Here is a 24,549-nt window from a genome sequence, read left to right as displayed (position 1 = left end):
GCGCAACTTTATTAGATGACACTGCAAACTACAATAAAAGTACCATATCTGTTTCACAAGCTTTATCATGCTTATTCAAGATTGAAAGATCAACTCATATTTGAGCCGAATTACATTTCGTCTCGCGGTGAACATAATTTGAAAAGGAACATTACCACGCGTTGCTCTAACGCATATTTTGATTCTTTCATCATCGCGTCACCAGTGAATGCAACCGCCTTTCTTCTTCCATTGCTGCCATCATTGACGACACTGCTTAAATTTTTTTCATGTATTTCGCAACTACCCTTCCTTCTCAAATGCCATCGGGCTCTGAAAGAATGAAAATAAACATTTAAATAAAAAAAGTCAAAGTGGTAGGCTGATGTTCTGCGCTATTTTTGATGAGTCTTTAAGTACAGAGCAACGAAATTTAGATATGGCCATGTTCTTTTTTTTTCGAGAAAGAAAGATTCGCCAGCCCAAAGGAAATGGAGAAATTATTTATTGACTGGAAAATTTACGAGAAAAAAAGTATTCCTTCGCAATTGCTGATGAAATGCGGCATGTCGAACGTCCTTTCATACATGGATGTGGCAGTGCCAACACCAGTGTGATCGTGTGTAGCAGTACCCAGCACATTGAAGTGAAAAATAACCTTGCCTAGTAGGTGATGGTTCCGTTTCCCCGCACTTGAATGTCCGTGCTGTTTTTTTTTTTTTTTGACACCGCTTGATAGAAATCAGATAAGAAAATCGCAGGCACGAATGCGTACCCTCTGATTGAAGCGGCTATTTTGATGACCTTCTCGAGAATCGACTTCATGCTTCTGTTACAGTGCAGTCTGGAATTTTGAGACATGCGTAGCTAGCGTATTATCATGCGTCACTGGATTGAATAGGTGCGGTGCACGCATTTTTCTGCAAGCTTTATTGTCTATGGATTCGAATCGTTATAGCTAATTGGCATGTGCCCACCTGGTACGGTGGTAGGTTGATGTTGGTCATTTATCTAAAGCTTACCTTTCACGTTAATAAACCTATAGCCATAGGTTGTTGTGGAACTTACCTTTATTTTGTGGCTTCAGTGTGAGTAGATGTTGGAACATATGCTTGTGGCATGCAGTGAGTTTTATCATCCAATGCTAGTACTGACGTTGATTGTCATTAGATTGCGGAGGTTATTCGTACAAACATAGGATCCAAGTGTAGTCGAAGAAAGCCAGAGACCTTTGCTGGCGATAACAAGAATAATTTGCAGATTTGCCTACACTGTATCGTGCGTAATTGCGGCCGCTGGCTACGGCGAATCCTGGTTGAACGAATTTTCACCGTTAGTGCTACATGTGAGCAATACGTGTAATGTTTTTTATCACTGTGTAATTCTTATCACAATAAATATTGGCACAGCTGTGTCACCGTGAGGAGAAGAAAAAAAAAACATATTTACCGTTTTTAATCAAACAGAACAAAAATAGTCAATGTGGTGTCATAAGTTCTCATAACGTGTCGTTTCACTGGATGACAGCAGTCGATCGAATGAAAAAACGTTCTCAAACGCTTCTTCGCGTTTCCCCAAGGTCATCTTTGTGGGTACCGCCGGCGCTGCCTCGAGGCCAGGCTACATCGCACTCGACGATATTTCTATCGTGCACCGTGACCGCTGTGAAACCCTACCTCAAGACGGCGAAGCCTTGCCTGCAAGTGAGTGCCTTACGTTGAGTGCCTGCAGTATGCAAGTATTGTGCAATATAAAACTTCATCACTATATGCTGCACGCTAAACAAAATTAAGTTCCACATATATAATGAAATAAATTTGATGTTTCATGTCTAGCAAAGAACTAAGCCGTTTTGAGAATAGCTGCATCAAGTACTAAAAGAAAACTGTCATAAACAATACGGCGACAGTAGGAGAAAGTTGATCTGGCATACGCTGCCACAAAATTGTTCTTGTTATCAATATCATTTCCTAAGATAGTGCACAAGGGCCTGAAATGCACCTGTGACTCGTAATGCGACAACAAAGTTTTGCTTCGCGTCAGGAGTTGATGTAATGCGTAAATAATTAGTGCTACTTCAACATCCTCGCACCTCAAAATAATGTCTATACAAATACTTTTCGTGGTAAACAGTGCTTAAAACACTACCTCAATTTGTTCTTGAATAGCCAATCACAAAAGTAATTCCCTTCAACGCAGCGGACCTGCTGAGCTGTTCTTTGGCACAATGGGACTTCTGTCATTGGTCCTCCACAGTGGTCCTGCAGACAACATGGTCTTTCGGGCCGCGCCCTTCCTCTAGCCTGGCGCCTGTTTCACTTCCGGAAAATTCCAAAGGTAGGACACTTGCTTGCATTAAAGCAGTTAGAATGCACCCAGAAACTGATCTGACGCGATCATAGGTTTTATTGGGTTACATTGCAATACCACAGAATACCGTCCGCACCAGGGTAAATGCAAGATTTATCTGAACTACAAAAACCCCTGTGGCAGTGCTTTACTTAGGGTACGTGATTCCCGCTTTCTTATCCTTGTCTTTCAATTGGCAGCTTTTTCATTGCATTCCCGGAAGTTCACCTAAATAACAACGCGAATTGGTTGCGTGCTACTTTAGGCAAAGTGTCAATTTTAAGAAGAAGTTTCCCAACTTGCTTAAATACATAAAATAAATAACTTCAGAAGCCATGGTTTGAAACTAGGCCCGCTCACGTAAAGGGAGCGGAACTAAGTGTTCAAGGCGCTGTTACTTCTCAACCTGGAAAAGCGCATTCCTTGGACGTTTGGTACAAGTCAGTCCATTCATCAACGCACTCACCGACAGCGACCAGATGTGTCATAGACTGTGACGCGTAAACAAAGGAATTCATGATCATCATCATCAGCCTATATTAATGTCCACTGCAGGACGAAGGCCTCTCCCTGCGATCTCCAATTACCCCTGTCTTGCGCTAGCATATTCCAACAAAGGAATTCGCGTCGAGGCAACAACAACAACCACTACCATCCATGGATAGGGTAATTACGAGAAGATCACTCTATCTAATCCTGATTCTGACAAGCGGACCGTCATGCGGAGCCACTAATTGATGAAATCGGCCAAGGTCGACCAACACCGCGGGAACCACATCGAGCTCGGTTTCCCAGATGGCCACGCAGATTCAAGAAGGCGGGGGCGAGGGGGCGACATCAGAGGTGGGCCCTCCGGACTGGTGCGTAAACATGGGAGGGTTGTTTCCACCGATTCGACGATTGTGATGGGCCCAGGTACCGTCATCAGATTCCCTAGTTTATAGTCTCCAAGGGAAGGCGACTGTGTAAAAGCGGAGACCTTTGGTGCAGTAGGTGGTGCGGACGTGTCCTTATGCGAACTCAGGCGTTTAATAAGCTCCTGAGGGAGTGGGATTCCGTACCGGGGGCCAGTGTAAATATAGTGAATTAAACGCTTTTATTGCGATAGCACTTATATGGACGCTACAAGCGCATTTCTGCCTTCATGGTCGTCGTCACCGTGATGTACCGTATAAAGTTCAAGGGCAAGAAAATCATCGCCGCGCGATGTATTATGTATGTGCGAGCGAAAGCTTGCGTCTGTCAGCCGGCGATCGAGGCTCTATCTCGCGCTCAGAAGAGAGCGAAACGCGAAGGAAGCAAACGTCTTCCAGCCGCGTGCAACGCTCCAGAGGGAGGGTAGGGAGGGGAGGGGGGGTCGTTTTACTCCACCTGCGCGGTTGTATTTTGACAGCCATCTGCGGTGGGGACAGAGTCCTTTCTGCCTGCGCTGTGTTTTCGCGGCTTACTTCGCGCTGTTGCGAGGGGCGGGACGAAGGCCAATTTGCTCGCTGCTGCCACCGCGCTTACTCACTACAGCGTTTTCCCAGTGAGTTTCCGCGGTCATCGAGTGAGATGTGTTCATGTTTGCTTGTGCGCGCGTGACACCATGCTCTTAAATTTAGTTAGTATGCTATGTTTACAAGTTTATGCAGCCGATAGAACTACTATCCTTAGTAGTATAGTTGGCCAATAGTTTGCTATTGCAATCGATGTTTCGCCTGTCGTGCGAAACTGCGACTTTTTTCTTCATTCTTACTACCGGGCGTACTCATCAATGGGCTTGGGGGACTCCTGGCCCAAACGCCACCTCAATCTGCAACAGCCCTGTAGTTCTCTGCAACGGCTGAAACGTGTGCTGCCCCAGCTCATTAATTCGAATGGATTGCACTCCAGTCGAATGGTAAAATATTAGAACAGAGTTGAGTTATACATCTTAAAGCAATTAACTATACTTATGCCACAGAATGTTCAAATGTCTAATCATAATCATTGTTCTTATTGATACCACCATTGTCAGCCTATATTTATCCACTGCTGGACGAAGGTCTCTTCCGGCAATTGTTGATTAATTAATCTCAATTCACAATCTGAGGTTAATACTAGTTAAGAGCAATAGTAACTCTGCGATATATTAGGTGAATGAACCAGTATTTGCTCCTACTGCGTTGTCTGCGACCTAGCCAACATGGCGCCTCGCATTGTCATGCCGCTGTGAAAACAACAAAGACCACCCCACGATCCGTTCCCTAGAGTCATAATATAACCCACTATAACCCACTTCTATGCTCTCAAAAAAAAAAGTCAAATGTGTACGTGACTTGCCTTTGAAACAAATGCGCAACCAGACTTAGTTTGACTGTGGCGTTGTGCTACCGAGCACGAGATCGCGGGATCGAATCCAAGCCGCAGCGGCCGCATTTCGATGGAGGCGAAATGCAAAAACGCCCGTGTGTCTGCGTTGTAGTGCATGTTAAAGATCTGCAGGTGGTCGAAATTCATCCGGAGCCCTCCACTACGGCGTGCCTCATAATCAGAACTGGTTTTGGCACGTAAAACCCCCAAAAGAAGAAATCCTTGTTTGAAACGAGTAATAGTCTTACATTGGTTGAAACAATAATCAGGCTGCAGAAGCTAGCATCTTGCGTGCTTTCTGAGAAATCATCTGCGGAACCATTCGAATTCTTTTGGATGTGCTTTTTAGTGCGCTTTTATCTCCTTCTTACTACATGCGCGCCTGTGGTACGGGGCGCAGGTCCAGCGAAGCCATTTTTTACTGTTTCGGTTTTTTGACTGTGCTCCTGACACATGTATACACAATGCGAAATAAAAAAAAATCCTTTCATACGATTTCATTCCATTTCATTTGATATTCAGTGTTGGCGATCACTTCGCTCTTACGCGGCAATGTGCTATCCTACTCGTTAGCTCTTATGGTATAGCAACCACCTCGCAAAGGCATTAATCCATGTTTTAATTCAGGGATCAGGATGAATTTCTCTGCAACAGCGAAGCTTTCTTTCTGAAAAATGTGCGCAGGTTTGTTTTGTAGCTTCATGCTCCAAGTCGGGTAGAAGTCAATTTTGGATTTCATTATTACATCCGCTATAACTGTATCCACCCTTCAAGTATGTCCGACATGGGGTCCTTAATGCAATGTAAATAAATAAATAAATATGGTGCAATAAACATGCACCGTAACACGTGCGTATGTAAAGCTCACTAGTGCAGTGTCTCAATGAAACTGTCTTGAACTCGAGGATGAGTCGCTGTCGGCCGAACATATATAGAAAACCTACGTGTTATTATTCGCAATTCCTGCAGGAAAATTGAAAGCTAAATGAGATAGACATCGAAAGAAAGGCTGGATTTTCTTTTCGCTATCAGTTTTGTTTCATATAGCACAGCATGTGTTTCACACCGGCTGAAATTGTATTATTATGTGATGGGCCCAGCTCTTGGGAGTAGTTCAGGTCTCCCGAATGTAGATACTTCTTTCCTACTTATTTATGACTAACACGCACCTGATTTCTTGAAACTGTTTATTTCAACGCAGGCAACATAGCATACCTGCAAGGAACAAGCCTGAACAGAGACCACGTGTTGGTGCAGCTTTACTCGCCTATGGTGGGACCCCAGTCGGAAGTGGCCTGTTTCTCGTTCTGGTACCACATGTTCGGCGCACGGGGTGTCGACATGATATTGATGGTCGTCAAGTCGCCACCCTGGAGTGGTATGCGCACTTCTTCGCCGCTGTTTTTCCAGCGGGGCCGCACCACAGCTGACATTTGGTACAACGTGCGCAAGACGGTGAGGCTCGACAGCCCCCACAACAAGGTAAGCTGCGCTCGTGTCATTTATGGAGCGGCAGTGCTCATGTACGCATTTAAAACTCCGGCCGTACTGCTATTTGGACATCTTACGTCTTTAACAGTAGGGAAGACAGTACTGAAAGGCAGTTAAACGAGACGACACTCCGACGGCCGTGAAAGAACTTCGAAGCTTTATCGGGCTGTGCTCCTACTTTCGTCGTTTTATCCGGAATTCTGCTTCTATCATTGCTCCGTTGAATCGCTGCTGCAACACTTTACCACATGGTATGGGCTTGCGCAAGCACACCACAGCTAACATCCATAACACACCCCACCACACGGCAATGGGAGGCAGCGCTGTCCAGCTCCGACTCGACGGACCAGCTCAACCTGGTCAATCGAGCGAGAAGGGCAGCTAAGGCCGCTGGACTCCTGGACTGAGGGGACCGCCCACTGCAGAGCGGAGGAGCTACCTACGCTCGGGTGCTTTTTTTATTAAAGTTTATTCTCTCTCTCTCTCTCTCCGAGGCAACACACAATTTTTTTTATACTTGGGCCACAGATTGAAACGATGCCTTCGCAACAATACGGCATACGCTCACTCCGCCCAAGTCCACCTAGAGAGCACAGGCCTACTCACTTCGTTCTGTGGCGTCATGCTACGTGGCCCGAAATTTCCATTGTCAAGGCTGGCGTGACGAAAGCGGTGACGTCAAAATCACTGTTGCTTACGCGGGGCATCCCCATTAGATTCTATGGCAGTCGGGCCAGGTAGAATAACCGACAGTTTTAGAATTGGGTACCCAAGACTCTGGGTCCCCAAGCCGTGTTGGGTTAGTTGCTCTTGGGGTTTAGAGGAGCAGCCAAGTTTGAGAATTGGGTCAAACGCAGGCAGCGTTGGATCGAGCGCTCGTGACGCTGCAGTGGGGAAAATAAAAAGGTGCTTGAAAGGAACAAAGAAGAAAATCTTTTCTTTCAAGTGAAAATGAACATTTTGAGCAAAAGGAGCGAACAATAAGATGTCATAAACATAATCATTTTGTTAGTACTACGAATTAAAAAAACTATTTTAAATCAAGCAAGGCCAATCGCAGCCAAGTGCTCATAAATGTTTTTTTTTTTTGTGTGTGTGTGTGATTCACTTCAAAACAGCTAGTTCACCTGTGTAAAATGGCAAAAATCCGTCAAAGGACAGCAAAATTGCTCTGTGATCATCTGCTGTAATTTGAGTTGGGCTGGCATCGATGATCGATTTCTACCGTTGCCAGAAGCTATTTACCGACGACATGGCCGGTGGCAGCATACGTCTCGCAAAAGTTGCGTACTGACCGCAGTGAAAATGTTTTATTCGTACCCTCTGCAAGATTTTTCGCAACTTGTGGCCACAGCTTAACGGTCCTGAAAAAGGTTCGTTGCGAGTATTTCACGCAATATACACATGTAATCTTCTGCTGTGTAGTGCGATCGCGCGTACGTAGCTTTAGGAGCAGTCATGCTTACCGCCTGAGAGTTAACGGCTTTGGATGGCTGCGGCTCGTACGGCTCTCCTGGCTATCTTGCGATTTCTCGTCAGCCGCGAGGGTGATAGAAGACGGCGGGGAGGCCCACGCTAGTTTTCGATTTTTGGGTATTGGGTTAGCGCGAACGCAAGAACCCAAGAATGGCTTGGGTTCTGCGCATGCACACTGGCGGCCCGCATTTCTCCTGCGTCCCAAGCTGCTTGGGCCCCCAATTCTAAAACTCTCTACCGGCATGGACCGAAGTGCGTAGGCATTGTGCGATCAGGTAGTGTTGCTTCGCCTCCCGTACTGCGCCATTTAGACCTCAGGGCCCACACGGAAGTCTACAGCGACGCCAGCAGCGTAGGACTTGGTGCCGTGCTGGTACAGCGAAAAAGTCGGCATGATGAATACGTAGTAGCCTATGCAAGCCGAACACCAACGAACGTGGAATCCAACTAATCTGTCACCGAAAAGGAGTGCTTCGCTATCATCTCGGCCCTTGTAAAATTTCGACCCTGCCTTTATGGCCGTCCCTTCGACGTCATTACAGATCAGCACGCTCTATGTTGGTTATCGACCTTGGAAGATCCGTCTGGCCACCATGCGCGAGGGCTCTACGGTTACAAAACTTCGACATATGCATCATTTACCGGTTTGGTCATAAACACATCGACGCGGATGCCCTCTCTCGGTCATCTACACCAAGTGACATGACTTGCATTTCAGACATCGAATCGGCGTTTTTGTCGCCAGTGCACGTCCACATGGCTATGGAGCAAGGCAAATATCCGTGGATATGGATTGAATTTCTGACACTTCAACAACACCCCCTTCACGCGCTATCCGCCGCCAAGCTTCTCATTTAGAGTTGCGGGATAGTGTTTTCTCTCGTCGAAATTCTGCTTCCGACGGCCGCAAATGGTTCTTAGTTGTTCCTCGCCATCTGCGCACAGATGTATGCTCCGCTGTCCATTCGGACCTGCAATGCGCCCTTGCTAGAATGTTCAAGACTTCCGCCAGGTTTCGCGTGCATTTTTATTGGTGTGGCATGTATAATTTTTGTGAAAGTACCTTCGGTCGTGGACAGCATGCCATACCCGGAAGCTTCCTGCTCCTCGTTCTTCTGGTCCTTTGCAGCCCATTCCTTGTCCGTCCCAAACTTTCGACCACGTCGGCATCGACCTCTACGGCCCTCTTCCCTGCACATTAGCTGGCAGTCACTGGATTATTGTCACTGTCGACCACATCATTCGCTATGCAGAAACTGCGGCACTGCAAACAGCGACAGCCGCGACATTGCGTCCTTCCTCCTGCATCACTTCTTACTGCGTCATGGGGCACCGCAGGAACTGAGTGACAGAGGGCGTGCATTTCTTTCCGAAGTTCTTAACGCCTTTTCGACCGCATGCCATACCGTCCATCGCACTACTACAGCTTATCATCCGCAAACGAGCGGCATAACAGAATGGTTCCATCGTACTTTTTGCGACATGCTATTCATGTACATTGCATCGGATCATACCAACTGGGACCCCGACCCGCCGTTGTTGCTCAGTGGCTATGGTGTTGTGCTGCTGAGCACGAGGTCACGGGATTGAATCCCGGCCACGGCGGCTGCATTTCAATGGGGGCGAAATGCGAAAACCCCCGTGCACTTAGATTCAGGTGCACGTTAAAGAACCCCAGGTGGTCCAAATCTCCGGAGTCCCCCACTACGGCGTGCCTCATAATCAAATCGAGGTTTTGGCACGGCAAACCCCACAAATTTAATTTGTTTTTACCAACTGGGACCTCGTTTTGCCATATGTTACGTACGCTTATAACACCGCTTCACAGGCCACAACGGGATTTTCGCCATTCTTCCTGGTGTATGACTGTGAACCTACCTTTACACTCGACACCATTCTACCCTACCGGCCTGACACATGAGAGGGCACGCCTCCAAGTACACCGAGGAAGGCCGTGAGCTGGCCCGTTCATTCATGGCGCAAGACCAATGTCTCCAAAAATTCAGTCCCGATGATGACAACCGTCCCTGCGCCTACCAGCCGGACCCATTAATCTGGATGTGGATACCTTCAAGCACCCCTGGCCTCTCTTCTAAACTCCTTGCCAAATACCACGGTCCCTACCGCATCTTACAACAGACGACGCCTGTGAACTACGTCGTCGAGCCGCTCACGCCGTCAACTGACTTGAGGTGTCGCACGTCCAGAGGCTTAAACCTTATTACGACACGCCTGTCCTCTCCTCCTCTTGAATCACCAGGCTGGCTCCTTCTTCTCCAGGGGGCAGTTGTAGCGAAGACTGGAGCGCCCTATGAACGCACTATCATCATCGGCCCACCGACGAAGAGGGGCTTGGACTCTCGGGGTCTGACGCTCGACTGAGACGGTGGCGTTTCCAAATCGTCATTAAACCGCATTACAAAATAGTTTGCTTGCGGGTGGCCCATTTTTTACAGCGAAGCTGTATATGACTAGTTTCCAGCGGATCGACGTCCGTAGACCAAAAATGCCTAAGATAGCGCAATACCAAGCCTACCCGCGGCGGAGGTGGAGCAGGCTTCAAGCACTCCACTAACTTGCAAAAATGGGTTTAATATCTTGGGTCCAAATACAACCCGTATCAGATATTCAGCTGGTAAGAACAGACACTACACTTTGACACACGTCGGCCGGGTCTGCGTTCGCACCATACACAGTACGCCATCCCGCGCATTCAAACTAGTGGCTACCAATTTGAGTGTCTTCTGTCTCCTGACGTCCTGCTCCGCCTAGGCTCCTTTCCGCAGTTGTGCTCTGGCTGTGAAATGGGTAGGCCGTGTGTTGTATACGGTCTGAATAAAAAACCTAGTCCAAGTCAGCAAAACTGCGTTTTTAAAATCTCTTTTCTTTCTTAGAACGAGAAACGGCTTCAGAATAACAAAAACGGCACATTCTTACACGTCGCCGACATACGATGTCTGTCTAAAAAAGTTGTCGCAGTTTCACCTGAAAGGCGAAGTATCAATTGCGATAGAAAATTTGTAGAGAGCTATACGGAGTAATGATAGTAGCTTTATCAGCTGTATAAACTTGGACATGCAGCAGCACCGGCAACACGCATAACTGTTGTCGACGCCGTCGGCGTTTTGCCCGCGTTCGCACAAAATGCGTGCGGCGTTGGTGTCTGTTGCCGGAGCCTCTGATATAAATAGGCACTTGGTGCCGCAGCTAAACGTCGCCTCTCTTCCCTCCCCCTCCCCCTCCCCCCCACGGCCTTTCGCGCGTCGGAAGAAGGCGCGTTTGCTCTACATATATGTTGATTCTAAAGGAGGAAAGAGGCGCCTACTTCTGCAGCCCTTAAGGGAGCACGGCGCAGAACGCGCGTTTGTTCTCCGCCGTGGGTTCACTCCCCGTGAAAGCGCGCGTTCCTCGCGCCCTTTCACTCGCACATACAGCGTTCGGCGCGCGGCGACGATTTCATATCCATTGACGTCATACGGAACCTCACGGGGACGGCGACGCCGACGGCAGAAATCTGCTTTGGAGTGTCCATATAATTGCTATCGCAATAAAACAGCGTGCCTACCAAGAACGATGGCGTGAACAGAAAAGGGAATGGGCGCGCTGGCGGCGGAAGGAGACCACCGACGATGAGCGGGCCGCGGACACGAAGCGTAAGCGTGCTGCCCGCCAGGCCCGCTAGGCGAAAAGAAATGCGAACTGTCCATGTGGCCCCGATCCCGCAAACTTGGAACATTTTACCGGACCAACGGTCAATCACCACATACAGCTTCGCTGGTCATCCGCCCTCACAGAGTGGAATGGCACTGAATTTAAATGCGAAGCATTTCTTGGTGAACATTCGCCACTTTGACAGTATCTATCTATCTATCTATCTATCTATCTATCTATCTATCTATCTATCTATCTATCTATCTATCTATCTATCTATCTATCTATCTATCTATCTAGCCGCCTACGCCTTGGTGTACTCAGGGTCATTTCGTTAACTTGGTAGGTACCAAAATTGGCATAGTATGACAAGAGTGTATGACGAACATAAATGATAGAACATGACATGAATGAAAAGACATGCGTTTCATGTAGGTCATGAAACCGCCGCCTAAAATGACAATGACTAAACAAAAAAATAATAACACTCAAAAAGCACTGTAATGAGTTCAGACGTGGGCACTAAGTGAAGGAAACACTAAGTGAGGATGGTAGAAGTCATAGTCATGAGCATGAATCAGCAAAAATGACAATGATTCAGCAAAAAAGAACAACACTCAAAAACAACGGAAATGGGTTTGGATGTAGGTACTAAGTGAAGGAAACATTAAAGAATGGTGGTATAAGTCGTATTCATAACCATGACTCAGCAAAAATTACAACTTAGCAAAAAAAAAAGATTAACACTCAAACACAACTGAAACGGGTTTGGACGTTGGAACTAAGTGAAGGAAACATAAAGGGTGGTGGTAGAAGTCATATTCATGACCATAACTCAGCAAAGACAACAATGACTGAGCCAAAAAATATGAACACTCAAATATCAATGAAGTGGGTTCGGATGTGGTAGTAAGTGAAGGAAAAGACTAAAGGTTGTTTGTCGAAGTGATAGTCATGAGCATGACTACGGCTTTCGCCTTAACTCTAGAGGTTGGAATGCGCAACATTTTAGACGAGAGACACAGATGAGGAGCACACTTTCGCCTTAAGGTCCCTTCGGCATAGCTAAAGGGACTCCTGAGGAATGATGACATGAATGTCATGACAAGCGTGTCATGGAGGTCATGAAACAGCCGCTACGTCGTGGTGCTCTCATCGTCGTTTCCTTTAACTTAGTAGGCTCCCCTCCCCGTACACTGCTTCGCATAACATCGATTCCCACAGGCCGTGGGATCTGCCGGTTTTTTTTTTCTCTTCAGTATACCGCCAACAGAGAGTGAACTGACACTGTCCATCTTAATGTATAGATTAAAGTGCACGTGTTTCATTTTCACAGTAATTAACGCTAACATTATCGGTTAGGCGCCCTGAATTTTTAACTTTCTTGTGCGTTGACCCATATTAGTGTATCTTTTCCGCAGCAGGCAGCTATTTTTTTATTTTTTTACATTAACCGATGCTCTGACTCAACAAATGCGGCGGCTTGATTGTATTTTTGTCGTTTTCAAATAGCGGGTTTAGCACCCAAAATAATGCCAATAATTGTTCTGCCGGCTCGTTATGCATCGTCAACAAAAATTTTGTTGCAAGATCCATCAGCTTTCAAGAAATTTTGTTTGCCACAAAAGGATAGATTGTTTATAATACCAAGCTTTACTTTGCAAGTATTTCAGAGGATCGAAAATTAAGAAACACCTTCTAAATTTGGAGTCACAAAACGTAGAACGACCTTTACTTTGGCCTACGCCAAATGTAAAGGTCGTTGCACCCCAAGAGCAGACTATTTTTTTAGGTGTTTCAGAGGTTCTTCTCAAGGATTGCCGAAATCAGCCTTCGTGGTGCATTCGGTACTGGCCAGCCTCTTCCTCGCAAAAGAACTTCCCAAAGACTGTAATGTAATGCTGATCTCCCTTTGAAGTTCGCTGCAAAAAAGCCTAGCGCTTCGTGGAACATCGTTGTTCGAGATTAGCGTTCTAGATAGTGGCAAGCTGTGTTCAACTTTTGCATTGTATGCATTAACATTGTAAGCAGGCGAAGAAGAGCAAACACGGTGGATTCTAACGTTGCCGTTCCTAATTTCTTTACCATCACGCAGCTCGTCTTTGACGTAGCGAGGGAACACTCAAGTAACAAGGACGTGACGCTGGCTATGGGACCTCTGAAATTTACCCCCGGAAAATGCGACATACTTACGGACGGGCGAGGTAAGCGCAATTTTCCTTTTCTGTTGCTTGTTCTGGGCACGTGCTCTTGCGTGGCTGAAAGGTTGTACAGAATAATAGTGCGCTGGCTTGCCTGTTTGTCAGCGTAATGGTTTTTAAATGCGATAAATCTGTCTGTCTGGCCTAAAAACTGTACTAACAGAAAATAAGAAGTCACAATGATTAGGTGGGTTCGAAATAAGGATCACATGGCTGTGACATGCGCTCCCTAACACTAATTCACAAGCGCTGTGCATTGCGCGCAAAAGCAAGCTGAGCTATAGTCCTATTCTCCTAGCTTCCAAAATAGTTATAACAGGTCGCGCTAAATGTGCCATCAGAAAATAAGAAATGTCGCTGTTTCGTGATGCTAATCAAACTTCAAACACGCAACAAACACCACTGTTGTGTAACTTATCGCGGTTTCACAATAGGTAGATATACAACTTAAAATTGAGAAGGTAGTTGTCTTAATATAGTGTACAGGATTCCTTACATGGTGTCATGGTCGAACTAGAACCACCACGAAAAAAATAGCAGATACACACACAGTAAACTTACACACACAAACTTATTTAGCCTGTGATAAATAACAATCGCGATACAATGACGTCGCATGCTCACAGAACCTAATGTTAGATTACGTCTGCAATAAATCTTGCTTCCGGAGCCTCAACGTGTGTGTGTGTGTGTGAGTCTTCTCAAGTTGTGAATGAGCCCAGTGCTGCTTGCCTTTGGTGGTCGCACAAGAGCCGATGCACTCAGCATTACATGCACGATGAAAATTGTGTGAAAAACAACAAGAAACCGGGAAACTGCTTGTGTCCAAAGAGCCAAGGAACGAACACACGGAAAGATTTAAGGGTAAACCTCTGCCCTAGTTATTTGCTTATCCGTCCTTCTATATTGCTTGTATTTTGGTGCTTTATTTACAATGAATCTGCTTTCTTATTTACCTGCTTATGCTCCCGCTGAAATGGTAGCTGCAATGTGAGTAATCTTTCCCTGAAGCAAAAATGTTGACCTAGGGCGCGATCTTGTACGCGTTCCAAAATGGAACGGAGGCCGTCCGTTCCATCGAGCCGTACGCGATTAGTCAATTTAAACCATGAGCCGCACACGATTGGTCAATTTGAACCGTGACGATCAAATTGACCAATCGTGTGTGGCTCGATGGAACGGACCGCCTCCGTTCCATTTTGGAACGCGTACAAGATCGCGCCCCTAATCTTCACGCTAATTATCTTCTCTCCTGACACAGTGTTGGCTAGCGTCGAATGATGTGAGCACTGTATTATTATTAGCTTCTTTATTCTTTTTTGGCAACCGCGTGCATAGTATAGTTCACTAATGAGCACTGATTGTACTGTTGCAGGTTATTGCGACTTCGAGTTCGACACTTGTGACTGGGTGGTTGACAACGGATGGCAGCGACAACAAAAAACACAACCATATTTTTACTTTTACGTCATTTCGGGACCTGCCAACTCCGGTGTGTCAGTTTACCAATTTTATTCCTTTTAGCGTGCAAAAACAAAGAGCAAAGTTCTTTCAAATGCACAGGCGCTCTCACGTCACCTGCACCCATTCTTTTACTGCAATGCAACACGAAACCTGTGTTATATTCTATTATAGAATAACATAACAGATGCCAAGAATACGCAGAAGAAGCGGGTAAACGATTATTTGGTGTTACGGGATAGGGCAGCTTGCAGGTATAGCACGCAGTCAGCTGAAAGGAGACATCATAATTGGGACGAGCTATGAGAGGCCTTCGTCCTATACAGGGGACGAAGGCCTCTGTATAAAGCCTCTACTTAAAACACAGTGACGACGACGATGATTTTTGAAGTCACCATATTAAGCACACTCACAACTTATGGATCGTGATATACTTCGCGAAAATCGACGTATAAGCTTAAACCGAATACTATAAGCCCACCTTTCGATGAAGCGTCAAGTGTGTGCTGCACTACAGGTGTTTCAATATAACGAGAACGACTTTCCGCTCTGGAGAATAAAGAAGCGAAACGAGGCACGTCCGGCATTACGTTTCGAATTCCTTCAGTAAAGTCTATCATTTGCTTTTCGCAGTCTTTATGCTGACGGCCACGCTGAGCAAGGCGTCTGGCTCCGTTGTCACCAGTCCAGAATGGCCTGGCCAGAAGCAGCCTCAGTGTCTCGAGTTTTGGTATTTGTCGACCGCAAAGAACGCCGCTCGCTTGCAGGTAAGGTAGATCGCAAGAATATAGGACTATATTTATTCTTACCGCAAGCGGTTCAGGTTCATTACGAAAACGTTTGCACGCTTATCGCTATGCTGCTGTTTTGTGTTTTATTGTGATAGCTATTTTCTGGACACTCCAAGCGCACTTCTGCCATCGCCGTTGCCGTGATGTTCCGTACACAGTCCAAACACAATAACATCTTCGCCATGCGCCGTACGCTGTATGTGCGAGTGAAAGCTTGCGAAGGTCAGCCGACGATCGCGGCTAAATCTCGAGCGCGCGAGGGAAGAAGGCGGGACGGTAGCGCGCTGTCTTTCGCGCGCGCATCGCAGTGGGGAGGCGAGGGAGTGGGTGGTCTACTGCTGCGGCCGCTGCTTACTAAGGCCGCGCAAACGCCGTATCTTGAAAGCGATCTGCGACGTGGACAAAGGGCGCACACGCGCGGGCGTCATCTTCAAAGCGCCCTGCGATGTTGACCAAGTGCGCCGAGTGCCGGTACGTTGTGCTTTTGAAATTAAACAGTTTTAGTACTGCGTACGTTGCGTAGGTAAGATCGCTACGTTCTGCAAAGTGACACTTGTTTGTGGATTTTCATTATCAAAATGCCGAGGAATAGCTTTGCCAAGAAAGTGAGACAAGGTATGAGCAGCATTAGGGATAGAATCGTGTGGCAATATAACCCGCATATACCGCACGTCAATATCTGAAGGCGTGGCATATGCATATACCTAAAAATATTCGGAGGGGCTGCATGGTTGGGGATGATTTTCTCCGCCACCCGCCGACATCGCACACCAGTTCCCGACGCCGGATTTTCTGCGACACGGGGCCCTTAACGCTTTCGCGTTAAACTAGTGAACAGAACCTTCGCTTCGGCAAAAGCATGCGTGCTCCTTTCTTTCGGTTCTGCTCATCAAGCCAAAGAAAGATTACATACTCGGGTTTTAAGCGCCAAGAACCACGATATGATTATGAGACACGCCGTAGAGGGGTCCTTCGGTTTTTTTGTTTTTCTTTTCACCACTTGAGGTTGTTCGACGTGTACGTAAGTGTAAGTACATTAGTGTTTTGGCCTTTCTATCCTATTGAAATGCGGTACCGCGAATGGTGCCCCGAGCTTAGCAGCGCAATGAAACAGCGGCTGATCTAGCGCGGCTGGTCCTAATACAACCTCCGTTCTGCGCTGTTCATGGGTGTGGATCGGCTCGAGGCACCAAGCCTATTTAGTAAGTAAGTATCGGCATGTTATACCGCCCATAAAACTACGAGCCTTACTTCGTTTATTGCAATCTTATTAACTTTCCCCGACTATAAGTTCTCCGCCCTTCTGGTAAACTGCACCGCTTTATTCAGCTGCCTCACGAATGGTTATATTTAAAAGTGATTTCTGACAGAACTGCTGACACTAGTATGAAGTATTTGCAATGAATCACTAACATTCTTTTCCCATATAGGTGGAAGTTATGGTGAACGGAAAGAGTGAAGTTGTGTGGCAGCAGCCCCCCTTCGCTGAAAATGAGTGGATGCTAGCGCGGACACAAATCCTACAGAAGGAGAAATTCAAGGTGAGCACAATGACCCGCAGAATAGTCTTGATTGTTCTTTGGTGATACTTCCTGTTTTTTTTAATATCTTTCGCGTGCCAGGTTCAGCTCCCGGCGTGCCAGCGCTAGACGAACCAGCCCCTCTTATGAGCTGCTGCAGCTTATGCCGCTATCATGCACGTGTTTGAAAAGCCAACGTTCGGTTTCGATGTATGCGATTGGCCTCGATTGGCCTAAGCCGTGATATCGGCGCGGCCTAGGCCAAACCGAAAATGGGCTTTTCGAACGCGTAGAAGATAGCGGCTTACATTACTCGACGGATCGGTGAATTATCATGTGGGGCAAGAATGTCGTGGTTCAGTCCCCACGAATCAAAACGCATACAAAGAAGGCGCAGTCAGTCTTCATACGCTATCTCATCTAGCATCTCACCAACGTAACCCCGGTCTAAGGATTGAAAAAGCAATCGTTTCGGTCGTGTGAATCCAGCTTTAAGCTTGGTTCACAGCACCGACCAAATCGGCGATTTCGCCAGCGATGAATCATGACGCGTACACAGCGGCTCCGCGTAGAGCCCTGCACGGGCCGGGCCCGGGCCCGTTTTTACGGTGGGCTGCCCGCCCGAGCCCGACCAAAAGATTTATGGCGAGACCCGGGCCCGGCCCAGGCCCGGAAATAATCTGTGTTGCCCGCCCAGCCCGGCCCGCCACCCCTTTACCTTAGGCCCGAGCCCGGCTCGAAACCGGCCCGAACCCGGTCCGAGACCGAAAAAAACATGTTTTTCAGAGTCGAGACGCGCGAGGATAACTCGATGCACGTTACATGCACACCACCAGAAAGTCCGAGCCCGGCCCGGGCCCGCGTCACAAAACCCGAGCCCGGCCCGGGCTTGGGTCACAAAGCACATGTAGTGCCCGAGCCCGGCCCGAGCCCGGCCCGAGCCCGGGAAAAAACTGCCCTACCCGGCCCGGCCCGTGGGTCGGGCCGGGCCGGGCTCGGGCTTTCGGGTGAGCCCGAGCCCGTGCAGTGCTCTAGCTCCGCGGCTACTGGCCTGTGGTGCGATTTGGTACAGCCGAGCGACCTTACGCTCCTCGGGCGACTGAAATAGCGATAGTACCCACTGCGTGAGCATAGCTTAATGGCGCTAAAGGTCCGCGTCTATTGTTCGTAATTTCCCCAATCACCCGTGAAGCGCGACAAGAGAGCAGCGAAGCTTCCATTCTGCGGCCAGTTTTCCGACATTCTGTATATTTCACTGTGTCGTGCGATGGCAAACAGTGAAACACCTACGTGCGACGGTCATCGTTATTAGGCAAACTTAAGAATTCGGCGCAAAGTAACTCATCCACGCAAGCGGATCGCGGTTCAGCGGACGCATCACATCTATAGCGCTGTTTTGTTGAAATCTACTAGATCAGGCCACGTCATTTCTGCCCTTAGAGGCTCTCGCGTGCGCGTCCTTTTTAATGGTTTAGTATTCTTAGGGCACTTGCCACACTTTCCGGAGGCTAACTCTCTCTGTATCCATGTATTTCTCTAACCGTTCTCCCACCTACTTGAGTTACTGGGTAGTCCATTATCGAATGGGTAACGGCCATCGGGCTGCTTTGCTGAAGGAACAGGGTTGGAAACCAGCCGTTAGTCCAACGTGGGCCACTGAGTAGGTGGCAATGTGAATACTCGTGCCCATTTCACGCTGACATGGGTCACTGTAGATGCGGGACTGGGTATCCGCCGATCTTTTCAATGAACGCCTTTCACAATGATTTAGCTAGCTGCACCACGAATGCACTGGCTATGTGCCGTTCTTTAACGAACCTCTCGCCAACTTGGGTCACTGTCGATGTGGCAGTAGGCGTGCGGCAAGCGAGAAAACAATCCTCGGCGTTCGCACCGCAGCGGCGCGCGCGCGTTTCTGCTCTCGAAGGCCACTCGCGGACTGAGCGCGAGAGCGGAGCCTGGCTGCCGCATGACGCGTTTCTCAGCTTTCTCATGCATCCAGCTTCGTCAACCGGCACGCAAGCTCTCTTTAACAGAGTGGATCACCCCAAATATAAGGCGCGCCAGGCTACACGAACTGAACCTTTCGCTCCAATTCCGACCCCCACCCGGGATTCACCGACGTGAGGCATCGCTTCTATACCGGCTGTGGTTGGGAGTGGCTTTCACGAAGGCGTATACTGTGCTTTCATTGGAATGACCGAAAGTTCTACGTGCGACTTCTGCGGCAGCCAAGAGAAGATAGAACATTTATTGTGTTCGATTTCAGTCGGAAAGACAAACATTATCGAACGCATTGCGCCGACCTGACGATTGACCGTTGTCCGTGCAGGTGCTCCTTGAAGACCGTCCCCATCGCTCGTCGGCCCACAAAGCTGTGAAGGCACTGTTGTCTTTTTTGAGGTCGACTGGCCTATGTGAACGCCTTTGAATTGCTCAGGCCCTCCGCGTGCGTGCGCGAGCTCACTGTGTCCTTCCTCCCCCCCCTCCTCTCTCTATCTCATCTTTCTATTCCCTCTTTCCCATCCCCCAGAGTAGGGTAGCCGACCAGACGCATTTCTGGTTAACATCCCTGCCTTCTCTCTTTCTATCCTCCTCCTCCTCCTTCTCATGCATCGGCGCGCCAAGCATTTTGGAGGCACCGCACAGGCTTCGAGATGTCGCCGAGTGTTCAAATGGGCAGTCACGCTGCAGTGCGTAACTCGTTTCGACGGTGGTAATAGGTAGTGTCGCAACATTTATTTCATACTAAACGCATTTCCGCCGGCAGTCATCGTGAAATGTGTTCTTCCGAATCTTTTTTTTTTTCTCCCGTTATCTCTCGCTCTCTGAGTGTGGTTTTAGTTTTTATCTTAGTGTCTTTCCTTTGAAGTAATTTTTCATCGCCCACACCATCAAGTGTTTCTCCTTTCCCCCTTCCTAAGTGCAGGCTCGCAAATTGGATATTATCCTTTCGCTTAACTTCCACGCCTGTTGCATCTGATTTATCTCTCTCTCTCTCTCTCAGCCTCTTGAGCAATGAAGAAATACGTAGAGTTTCTAAAACAAAAATAAATTGTTGTAAAGATAAATGTGGTGATATTGTTTGTGCGTTTTAATTATGACATTCTGAGCAGCGCAGCGATGATATTAGGCGTTACAGAACCACTTTAATGGAAGCGATGGCTTATTACAGACAGCCACTGCAGCTGCGCAAACAGCCTCTTTGGCCTCACCACCCTAGCTCATTGCAAAAAGCCTCTAAATTATGCTCACTCTGGCATACTCGGCACTACAGACATACGCTGCACAAGCGTTAAAACACAGCAAAGTTGCAATGCTATGAGCCCGGGTACATGGTTTTTTTTTTCAGTGCTGCAGTATTGAATTATTAGGTGAAAAAGTACATAGAATAAGGATTTATGCAAACTTTTGTAACACACTTTATTTAAATAGCCCGGAAATATAAAGATGGCATGAACTGGGAAAGCAACTAAGTAGAATGAACTTCGAACAACTAAGAAACCTCCTACTATGGAACATTTGGTACATTTATGCCACCCAATGGGGCACTAGTCTTTTGTTATTCACGGTCGACAGACTAATTCTACGCATCGAAACAATGAGTGAAGTTTGCCGACGATTTGTGGGAATGTGCAAGTGCTACTAATTTTCCACTTCACTTCATGGTAAAGCATTTACTTACATATCGATAGACGTTCTCTAAATAACAGAAAAGGTTGGAAGACATCTATTTTTTAAGTAAAGGAGTGCACAAGGCGCCTTAGAATGTTGTAAAAAATAGAAAATGCCTGCAAACGTACACATGCGCTTGTCATTGGTTGAAGCACATAATGGCAGTTCATGCATTTTATAGGTCTTTGGATGCCATGATATATTCACACTATGCTCTTGCAAACCTTGACGGGATCTTGATGGTACGGAGCTTAATATCAAGAAGCGAACTTTCGCTGTCAGCTTTTTACACGCGTATTGACTCTCTGATGACTCCCTCCTTCTTGCATAGGTGGTATTCCGCGCAAAGTTCTTGGACATCCGAGCAGCACCGATCAGCTTGGACGACATCGTTCTGCGGCCAGAGCCATGCGTCCATCCCATCCAATGCGACTTCCTCGATGGCCTCTGCGGTTATGCCAACAAATTCCAAGGAGACTTTCGCTGGCTAGTAGGAACGGGCCGGTATGAGACTCCTCAAATGCAGCCAGCAGTTCCACGAGAAACAGGTGTGATATGCACCGACGAAGTAACCGTGAACAACTTGCAGCGACTCCCGGGCCTAGGTTTACTGCTTCGTACGGCAACGGGATATAATGAAGGAGCTTTCCCATCTTCTAGTTGGTTACAGCTCGTTCGCTGTTAATTAGGTGTTGTGTGCCCCGAAAGGGAACTGCCGGGAATTGCAATGGGGCCCCCTGTTGTAAATTCACTTTTACTGCTATTTAGCCGGGCCGTATTTGTATTCTGCAGCTGTGTGTGCGCTGCGCTCTACCTCAGGATATGAGATTCGTCTTGGGTTACAACAAAATGAATAATAATAATTGTTGTACTGATTACAACGGGAAAGAAAAAAGAACGTGCACAGACGGAGAGTATGGGTTACGAAAAGCACTAGCATAGAAGGGACCTTTTTTTTTCTTTTTCTGGAAAAACGAAAAAAAAGGTATAATGTAGCAAACATGGTGTTCATTTGCAGGGAAAGTATTCCAACAGAGCAAAGAAGAAAAGGTATCGAAAAGTATGCGTTACTGATTACAACTTCTGAGTAAAATTAATAACACGGAGGATACACCAGACAGGGACGAAAAAACGAGCATGATGGACGGTCACCAATTAGATGAATTTTTCGTTTCAAATAATAGCCGAGGAAACTTGCGTTCCATCAGCTTTCCTTTACTCGTGTAAGATAAGGAAAATCTAAGTTATCCGTCAACTGTATTATTATTTTATTACCGAAAGCGTAAGCCACAATGAAAACTGAGGGTGTCCTTGTGTCTTGGGTGAATTTATGCCAGCTATATCCACCTTCGGCATTCCCATGTGATTTGTACCCGTTTATTCTGAGTTCTTTCACAGAACAGGTCGGCAAACTTGGCTTCTGTACCCTTCTGCTCTAGTGCATGTTTACGTGCATATGTCGTAGGCACTTACTTCAAATACAGAAACGCAAGTATAGTTGTCTTCTCTTGTCCATTGACATTTTTTGTGCATGATAGTGGTTGGCAGATATATGCGCTAAGCAAACTATGCTGCCAACTGCGGTCTCGGCCGTGCGTAAGGATATCACAGCCATAGAAATAAGCTGCTAAAGGTTTCGTGCACCTTCAAAAATGACCGTTTCTTCGTGTACATATTTTCCCCCTCTACAAGTGCTTTTCTTCTTATACAACTTTTTCTATATTGTCTTGTGTTAGTGTTGTGTACGAATATCGCGCCCGCATGACCTCGTGAACCTACGTCGACTTTTTTATTAGTGCAAAAATTGTCACTCTAGTAAGCGCATGCGACTACGTTCAATTGCACGCTTTAAATATTATTGTCTGTGCTGCACAATGCTACGAATAAACAAAATATTACACGTCTGGTCGAGCTTATCATAGCGCGGAGCCCATTTTTTTTCGGCAGTTCAAAACATGCTATGGGACAGTGATCCCGAGCCTCACCATGAAAACCGATCTTTTCAAACAAACTAAAACTTTGCATTTGAAAATTATTGATGCGACACAATAATTAGTCAACAGCACTTCACCATTCTAGACGAAATTAAAACTAAGGAAATAAAGCCAACTTCGGTCGTTACAATTACGAAGAAAGCCACTGCACGATTATTAGCATGGCTTAAAGCGTTAGCTTTTCTGAACTCTTTGCTGAGCTTCGCGCCTTCGACGCCTTCACGCCATCACCGTCATTGCACCTCCGTCGTTCTATCGACGTCATTCCTCCTTCGTCATTCCAACGTAATCATGTTATCATCATTCAATCGCGATTATGCCAGCTTTCCCATGTCATCGCAGTTGTCATGCACTCGTCACCACATTCGCGATGTCGTCGTGATTGTACCATCTTCGTCATTCTTGCTTCGTCTTGTGATTCTCGTCCTACTATCCTCGTAATGTGATACAGTCGTCATCACTGTGTCGTCATTGTGATGTTTCATGATTTTCAGAATTAAATTTAAATTAGGGGTTTTTACGTGCCAAAACCCCGATCTGATTATGAGGCACGCTGTAGTGGGGACTCCGGAAATTTGGACCACCTGGTGCTCTTTAACGTGCACCTAAATCTAAGTACACGGGTGTTTTCCTCGCATTCTGCCCCCCATTTTTTTTTTCACAATTGTCATTCAATTGAGATGTTCTCGGGATGATAACGCTTTCAGATGTGCCAGGGTACGCTTAGAAAGCCGGCTTTGAAAGTCATATTCCCTAATCCTTTAGCCCAGTGGTCGAGTAGCAGGCCAAAGACAAGCTTCTCAACGGCGACCTCTCCAGCTTTCCTATCACTGAACTTCCCTCTCTCTCTTCACAAAGCAGGCGAACGCTCCGGCATAGAAGAGGGGCGTAATATTTTATTCAAGAATGATAAGAAAACATCCTGTGCTCTGAAATATCATGAACCAAGCGGGATCATCAACTACCTAAGCGACTAAGGGAGCTAGATACCAGGAGTAGCAACGCCTAGCATACACCATAGCTAACGCTACAATATTCGTGCCACACACTCCGAAACCATCCCGTGTTCATTTTTGTTTTACCAACAAATCACCTCAGACGTGCCATAGGCTAAGCGACGCATTTCAGTGGGTGTGGGCACGATCTGAATGATTGGCACGAATTTCGTTGACAGCGAGAGTTTTATCAGTGCGTAAAACTTCATTAGCCGAATTGCACATTTCCAACGCGTCATGCAATTCGTAGGTTCGCCTGCATTCGCGTACCTGGACCTGACCACGGGCATATTGGACGTCCCAAGGTGGTTCAAATACGGTGAATCAGACCCAGCCGAGGCTGTCGGGCTTGTCAGCCCTCTCTTCGACGCCCCTGACGACGAAACCCAGGTGTCCATCCAGTACTACAGAAATGGGCCGGGTAAGTACCATTGAACTGAATTTTACAAGAAAGAAAAATGCTTTCACATTGCTGTATTTACAGAACTTCTGGGAGTTGAATAATGCAGAAGGGCTTCTTTCATCAATGAAAGATATGCGCGTTGAACTAAAGCTAGCCACATAAAACCAGGTCTAGCAGCTAGCGTATACAGGAACTTCTTTCTGGTGGGCAAGTATTGCCGTAACACAAA

At 47.0% G+C, this 24,549-nt stretch overlaps 1 protein-coding gene and 1 non-coding gene across 3 annotated transcripts in view; one reads left to right on the top strand and one right to left on the bottom strand.

Annotated features, from left to right (window-relative positions):
* The window catches only part of LOC119450645 (MAM and LDL-receptor class A domain-containing protein 2-like), a 137,871-nt gene that overhangs the window by 59,674 nt on the left and 53,648 nt on the right, over nt 1-24,549 (top strand). For both annotated transcript variants that reach the window (XM_049666102.1, XM_037714159.2), the window contains exons 12-20: nt 1,559-1,682; nt 2,179-2,316; nt 5,864-6,144; nt 13,376-13,484; nt 14,857-14,973; nt 15,576-15,709; nt 17,164-17,274; nt 21,260-21,476; nt 24,168-24,338. In XM_049666102.1, the coding sequence (XP_049522059.1) occupies nt 1,559-1,682; nt 2,179-2,316; nt 5,864-6,144; nt 13,376-13,484; nt 14,857-14,973; nt 15,576-15,709; nt 17,164-17,274; nt 21,260-21,476; nt 24,168-24,338 (1,402 nt within the window). The remainder of the gene's footprint in view (nt 1-1,558; nt 1,683-2,178; nt 2,317-5,863; nt 6,145-13,375; nt 13,485-14,856; nt 14,974-15,575; nt 15,710-17,163; nt 17,275-21,259; nt 21,477-24,167; nt 24,339-24,549) is intronic.
* On the bottom strand, nt 10,120-10,311 carry LOC119451161 (U2 spliceosomal RNA). The gene has a single exon (XR_005191701.1). It is a non-coding gene; the product is annotated as a U2 spliceosomal RNA (small nuclear RNA).

This window comes from Dermacentor silvarum, chromosome 4 (genome assembly GCF_013339745.2).
Source record: "Dermacentor silvarum isolate Dsil-2018 chromosome 4, BIME_Dsil_1.4, whole genome shotgun sequence".
NCBI lineage: Eukaryota > Metazoa > Arthropoda > Arachnida > Ixodida > Ixodidae > Dermacentor > Dermacentor silvarum.
Note: the sequence above shows the minus strand (reverse complement) of the source record. Positions and strands in the feature narration are given on the sequence as shown.